The sequence below is a fragment of the Cannabis sativa genome, chromosome 6 (genome assembly GCF_029168945.1).
Source record: "Cannabis sativa cultivar Pink pepper isolate KNU-18-1 chromosome 6, ASM2916894v1, whole genome shotgun sequence".
In the NCBI taxonomy this organism is placed as follows: domain Eukaryota; kingdom Viridiplantae; phylum Streptophyta; class Magnoliopsida; order Rosales; family Cannabaceae; genus Cannabis; species Cannabis sativa.
In genome coordinates, this window is record NC_083606.1 from 61524343 (window position 1) to 61530893 (window position 6551).

The window sequence follows — 6551 nt, forward strand, 5'->3', positions numbered from 1 at the left end:
AATTCTTTCTATTCAAAATGTCCATTGTCCTGTTTGTGAAGCAGAAGTTGAGACGCATGAACACCTTTTTTTCAATTGTATCTTCACTAAACAGGTCATAGGTGCTGTCATGGAGTGGGTGGGCTGCTTCTCTTGGCCTAGAACTCACGGGGAGCTGCTGAACTGGTGCAAAAATCTGAACCAGCAGCCTCAAATGAGGGTGCTGAATACAGTCATTGCAGCGACTTTGTACTCAGTCTGGAAAAATAGGAACTGCTGTGTTTTTGATCTTTGTTGTGCTGCCCCTAGAAGAGTTAGTTTGGATGTGCGTAAAATTGTTCAGCTGAGATTATTAGGCAAGGGTCCGTTTGAGGATTGCAGGAAAAATATGTATTTCTTAAATGTAATTAACAGTTGGTAGTTGGGTGGCTGCTGCCTCTTTCTGGTTTCGGCAGCAGCTGGTTTGTTTTGTTGGCTTTTTGCCTTTGTGTGTATTGTTTGTCTTTTTGAATAAAGTTTCCCCTTTTTCAAAAAAAAAAAAAAGATTACAAAAATTGGATAATACTGCGCGAAGCGCAGCTTAGTTCCCTAGTCTAAATATAAATGAAAAAAATATTTATAAATATTACTTGCTAAAAGAGGTCTTGTTAAATATTTAATTAATTATTTAAAAAAAAATAGTTAATTATAATTAATTAATTATAAAAAAAGAATATTTACCTATTAGTAAACTGCTATTATGGTTACAATAAAAATGTAACCATTGAATAGTGACCCATATATTTGAAGGTGCACTTATAATTACTCTCAACCTTATTCTTGACCTAGCTTAGCTGCCCTAGCATATTAGAAAGCCAAACCCCATCCAAGTTCAAACCCAATTCTGACCTAGCCACCACTACCAGTCTCTTTCTCAACCTTTTGATCATCACCCGAGCCTTTATCTTGCACCAATCCTGATCCTAACATCACTTATAGTAAAACAGTATAGTAACTCTGTTATTCATCAAAAAATAGTATAATTAATACATCCTAATACAGTTGAAATCAAACATAATATTGAATAAAAATAATAAAATCAATCCAATACAATACAATATAACATACCATGCAGGACCTAACAGCCTTTCCCAGAAAAAAAAAAATCTAACAGGACAAAATTGTTAGTGCTTTACTTCAGCACATCCAAGTCTGTAACATGTAGTGATAAACATTTTACAGCCAAAAGAAGATAGATAACAGTGAAAAATTTATATACTTCCCAACAGTCCTACTTATCCCTTGAGAAAAAGAAAAAAAAGAGCTCAAATCTTTAAAACTTCTAGCATGATGGATCTTGGAACCGAAGCTATGAAATAAGTGATCTTTAAAAACCATCCACTGTCTTCTCAAAGACATTTCCTTGTACCTGAAAATTCTTGTACTTATTACACAAGCATACAAGGCATCAAGGATTCCTATAGGAAGACAATCCAAGATCATGCGACGATTCAAAAAGCTACACGCAAAGAAATGCTCGCTCATTCCAAGAAAAACACAAGGTCTAGTCATCGTAGTTGAAAACCTTATTCGTTTATCGGTCGATCGCATTAGGCCACAGGCTGACTATTCACCTTGCTGTGATTCCCGAATTTTTTAGAGACTGCAGCATCTGATAATGTGTCCCATATCTGCAAATATCCCATTTTATATCAATAATTATGCAAGCAAAAATGTCAATTTTAATTTTATAAAATTTGGTAACATGAAAACTCACTTCCATTCTACCCTTAGAGCCTCCTATAGCCAGCAAAAAAGGACTGTCTTCTGAGAACGCAATAGAAAACACAGCTCCCTAGTAACATTTAAAATAGAGTAAGCATCAACCTAGTATTAATCAAACAGAAAGACCAGTTACCAAACCACTTACTGCTTTAGGATTCTTAGATGCAATGCAAGAGGGTTGGTTGTTGGATAAATCCCAGAGCTTTACCTGAATGAAATAATAGACAGAGTCAAGGGGGAAAAGAAAAAGAACAATCAGAATCTGCCTCTAATAATAAGCTAACGCGACAGAGAGAGGAAAACTTTCATTTACCATTTTATCTGTGGATCCTGTGGCAAGTAGCTGCAAAACCCCGTAAAGAACAAATTACAATTTGAAGGTTATAAATAAATAAAATCAACCCACACAACGAGCAAGGAGAAAAAGAATGTACATTAGGAGCCGCTGAATTATATGAGACTGAGCAAACAGCTTTGTCATGAGCATGAAGAGTAAAACTTGGTTTTGACTCGGGAGATGTGGTGGACGTCGCAGTCCGAATATCAAAACCCTTCACAGTACCATCTTCAAGACTAACCTAATTAAATCAACAAATAACAGAGAATAATTAGTGACTGCAGTCTCTTATCAAACATTTTTTTAATATAAATATGAATGTAAAATCAGATCTTAAAAGTATCATGGCTCACGTGTTATCTATTCAAAGTTCTATTAAAATAAACCAATAAAAGAAGCAGAAGCACGAACCACAAATGTGTGCTCAGTGTGCGGATCCCATGCTAAGCTTTCAACATCAGAATCGACTAACCACTTGTAACCAGAATGTGATGGTATCCTCCCATCCTTCTGCAATTCGTAACCATTGAAAATAAAGAAGACCCATAAGAACTCATAAATTATAATCTTTACATCACAAAACACTACATATATACCTACAGCACAAAGTGCACAATATAAGTTTTAACTAGTAATTTAGCGCCCAAGAAAGAATTTACCATAACCACAGAATGATCAAAAGATCCACTGAGGAGAACTTGTGGTGCATGATAATTCCATGCAACAACTTGAACCTGTTGAAAATTATTAAAGACAAAATGTTAGATTAAAACTCAAAACGGAAAAAGTGATATAGCTGGTAAACTCTAATCTACAGCATTTATTTATGCATGTCGCAAAAATGCTAGAAGCTTGTTAGTTGCTACTTCAGAGAGACTCAAACTAAAGTATTACATTATTATCACCAACACACGATACAATTCAAAAATATGAAAAGCCATCCTTGAGTACATCAAATTCTAATTCATCTCCGCAGTTACCTTGTCTGTATGATGCTCCATAGTAATATCACATTTTCCAGCAGCCACATCCCAAATCTTTACTTTTTTATCGGCACTAGCACTGGCAAGTACATTTCTGTATTAACAGAGCATAAGCACATATTAGAGAAAGGTTTTAGGGCAGTTAAATTCAGAATTTCCGATCACTCCAGAAAAGCAGAAATGGCAAACCTGTAGTGCTTGTTCCAAGCAAGACCAAGAACGGAATCAGTGTGACTACCTTCTTTATATTTTACTGATATCTGTTACCAAGCAAAAATCATAATAAGTAAGAAAATACAGTGACCCCAAAGTTGTTCAGCCCTAAAGCATTGCATGCATAGCAGGCCACTTTGAGAAGTCTAATGTTCTGCAATGAGAATAGCTTGAAGGTATATCATAACAAACCTTCTTTCCTTTTTTTTTCTTCTTCTTCTCGGCAATGCCACCCAATACCATACATGGTTGTACCTCATCGATCTGAAGAAAATAGCAAACATTACTAAGGAAATAAAATAACATTTCCACAAGTACTAACAACCAGCACTCTTAGCTCTACGAAGAAAAATATTGAACATACAATGTCTAGGTCCCATATTTCAATGGAAGGTTCCATTGATCCGACAGCTAGAAAATTCCCTGCCAGCACAAAGAAAACATTTAAAGGTAAACAAACAACTAGACAAGCCATAGTCTAATTAAAAAAATAACGAAAACAATAAACTATCAACTTCCCACAGGACAAGATGGGGGTGCAATAATCAACTAAAAACTGATTGATAATATAAGCTTTCTCTTAATAATAAGAAGAATTATAACTTAAGAAAGATATTATGACCACCTAACTATAATAAGAAAGCAAATAATCTTTCCTTGGTTCTGACAAACTACATGTACAACATCAAAGCAAATGCATATAATACACACCTCTATCTCCACCTTTAAGCGGACAATCCATCCATGCTGTGCACAGAGGAAATTCAAAGATCATGATTTCATGGTGAACATAAGTGTTGAATTCACCATCACCAGGTTCCTCACATACCCAAACCTATTTAAACAGAAAAAGTAATTCAATGCGAATGCAATAGAAAGATCAGGACAAAAAACAAATATATATAGAGCTGAACTAGTAGCTACATGCCTCTAGTTGATTGCCATCATCACCATTTCGTGCACAAACTATAACGGAATCCATTGGTTTGATAGTCAAATCCTCAAGATCTTCAGAATCCTCATCATCCTTCAGAGAAAATATAAATATAAGAATAAACAAGAGCCCTCCATTAGAGAAAGCTATATAAGTAAGCAGACACATTTTGAAAAAGTCAAGCTTACATCTTTATCCTTGAAATATGGATCAACTTCATTACTTGGATAGTAAAGGTCTCCAAGGCCTTTGGTAAATAGTTCAATCCCTGAGTCCACCAACCATAAAAACAAAAATCCTTAGCTCTCTTCAATCTTCATGTTTCGTTTTTCAGATAAATTTACATATGGCTAAAAAAATGGAGAAACAAGAGTAGTGAATATACAAAATACCATCATCTTCATCATCATAATTATCCATGTCAAGCTCCTTCAATCCATCGGTTATGTCATTAAACTTGGCCTCAGTGTCAGAGTCTTTTGAGGCTTTGATAGACTTATTATCAAGCTTCTCACTTTCATCATCTTCCTCAATATTATTATTATCATCATCATCATCATCACCGCCATGATTACTATCATTACGATCACCATCCATATCCTCATCACTATCTCCACTATACATGATTAGCAAAAATCACAAAAAACGTACGAAATTCAGTTTAAACATCTCGGAATAATAGTTAAATTAGAACAAACACAAACACCAAATTACCTTCTTTCCAAGGCACCACTCTTGACAATTTCTTCAATTTCTTCTTTGGAAGGCAAGTCAGCTACAGAAGGGATTGGCTTGGGTGCTCCTTTGGGAACCCATGAAATAGCCGTTATCATAATTAGAATGGAGAGCGAAGAAGTCCGTGGCAGCGGGTTCAAAACAAACGAGTCTAGAATTGTAGCAAGGCACCACCAAACCCCTTAAACCAGAAGGTCGAAGACAATGAAGAAGGAGATGACAGTAGGGTTTTAGACTTCTATTGGACGAGTAAGGAAATTGGGCCTTTCTGATGGGCCGGAGCGAAAGAGGACCAAGGGAGTTTTGTGGGGTAGGTTGAAAAATAGCATTTTTTTTTAATCAATTAATCAAATTTACCACTAATTTTATATTTAATTGAAATATACCCCTTTTTATATGTATTATACTCAAAATACATAAAGAGTATCTTGAAGTGACATGGGTAAAATTGGTACAATGTTTAAAAAAAGAGATAAAAATGATAGACTTTAAAAAAGATGGTAAAAATAAAAGAGAACAATATAAAAAGAATTTAGAGTGTAATTTCTTCGAGTGAGTTGTAGTGTGTTTTGTTAAGGGAAAGAGATAATTTCACAAATACACAAAAACAAAAAAAAAATTATAAAAATACAGTTTCATAGAATTTTAAATATTTTTACAAATTTTTTAATTTTATTTACAGCAAATATGGTCTTTTTACGTTATATTCATGTTAATTTGTTGTTGATTTTTTGTTACCTGCATGTTATTTTTTGTTGTTGTTTTGATGTTATTTTCATGTTACTTTTATATAGTTATTTTTACGGGAAACCGTAAAAATTTTAAAAATATTCATTAAACGTAAAAATGTAATTTTTTTTTACAAAAAATAATTGTCTTATGTAATTATTATATTGAATGGTCTCAAATCATAAAATTATGCTAGTAAATGCTCCCATTTCAAAAGGAAAACTTACAAAAATACTGGAATTTGGGTTAATTTTTACAAAAATACTGTCACACATATATTCTTTTAAAAAAATTGTTGCCTTTGATTTTTCTCAAAATACGTGGACGCGGATAAGGACGACACGTGGATATGTAAGAACCATCACTTATGAAAATCAACTAAGTCTTAGACGAAAAAGGGAACATCTTAGAGAAGGTGCCTCCCGGAGGAAAGCATGAGAAGTATCTTTACCCTCCGGGAGGCCAAATGCGTGCTAAGGCAGTTCCGGGAGGTATAGAGATCTCTTGAACAGTCACTTCGCATTTAATGCCGCATGGGAGAAAACGTATTGAAACCTCCATAAATGACATGACAGATGGCGAAACCCCCCTTTTACGACTATTACACCATAATCGATGAGTCTAGTGACGGCTACTATCAGTCAAGAGGGGATAAAAGATTATATACACCTAACTCCTAAGATACCTACGGTATAGGTCATGTATTTCCTATTTTGTATCTGCTAGGAATATGTGCCCCTATGAAGCTAACACAGAAAGACAAGTGATCTATTCCTAGGGATCACCCCAGATAAACATTATAAATACCCCACAAACAGACTGAAAAGGGGTCGAACAATCTGGTTTTAAGGAATAAAAGAGAGAAAATAGGAGAGAA

The 6551-nt window shown here is 34.6% G+C and overlaps 1 protein-coding gene across 1 annotated transcript; it reads right to left on the minus strand.

Annotated features, from left to right (window-relative positions):
- Positions 1–1015: 1015 nt before the first annotated feature.
- On the minus strand, positions 1016–5168 carry LOC115725471 (uncharacterized). The gene is made up of 16 exons (XM_030655004.2): positions 4925–5168; positions 4603–4826; positions 4399–4478; positions 4205–4303; positions 3988–4111; positions 3641–3699; positions 3469–3540; positions 3253–3323; positions 3061–3157; positions 2740–2814; positions 2492–2590; positions 2178–2321; positions 2057–2086; positions 1889–1951; positions 1736–1813; positions 1016–1649 (listed from the first exon to the last, which is right to left on the minus strand). The coding sequence occupies exons 1-16, from the start codon at positions 5041–5043 to the stop codon at positions 1569–1571; spliced, it is 1515 nt and encodes a 504-aa protein (XP_030510864.1). The 5' UTR covers positions 5044–5168; the 3' UTR covers positions 1016–1568.
- Between the last annotated feature and the right edge of the window lie 1383 nt (positions 5169–6551).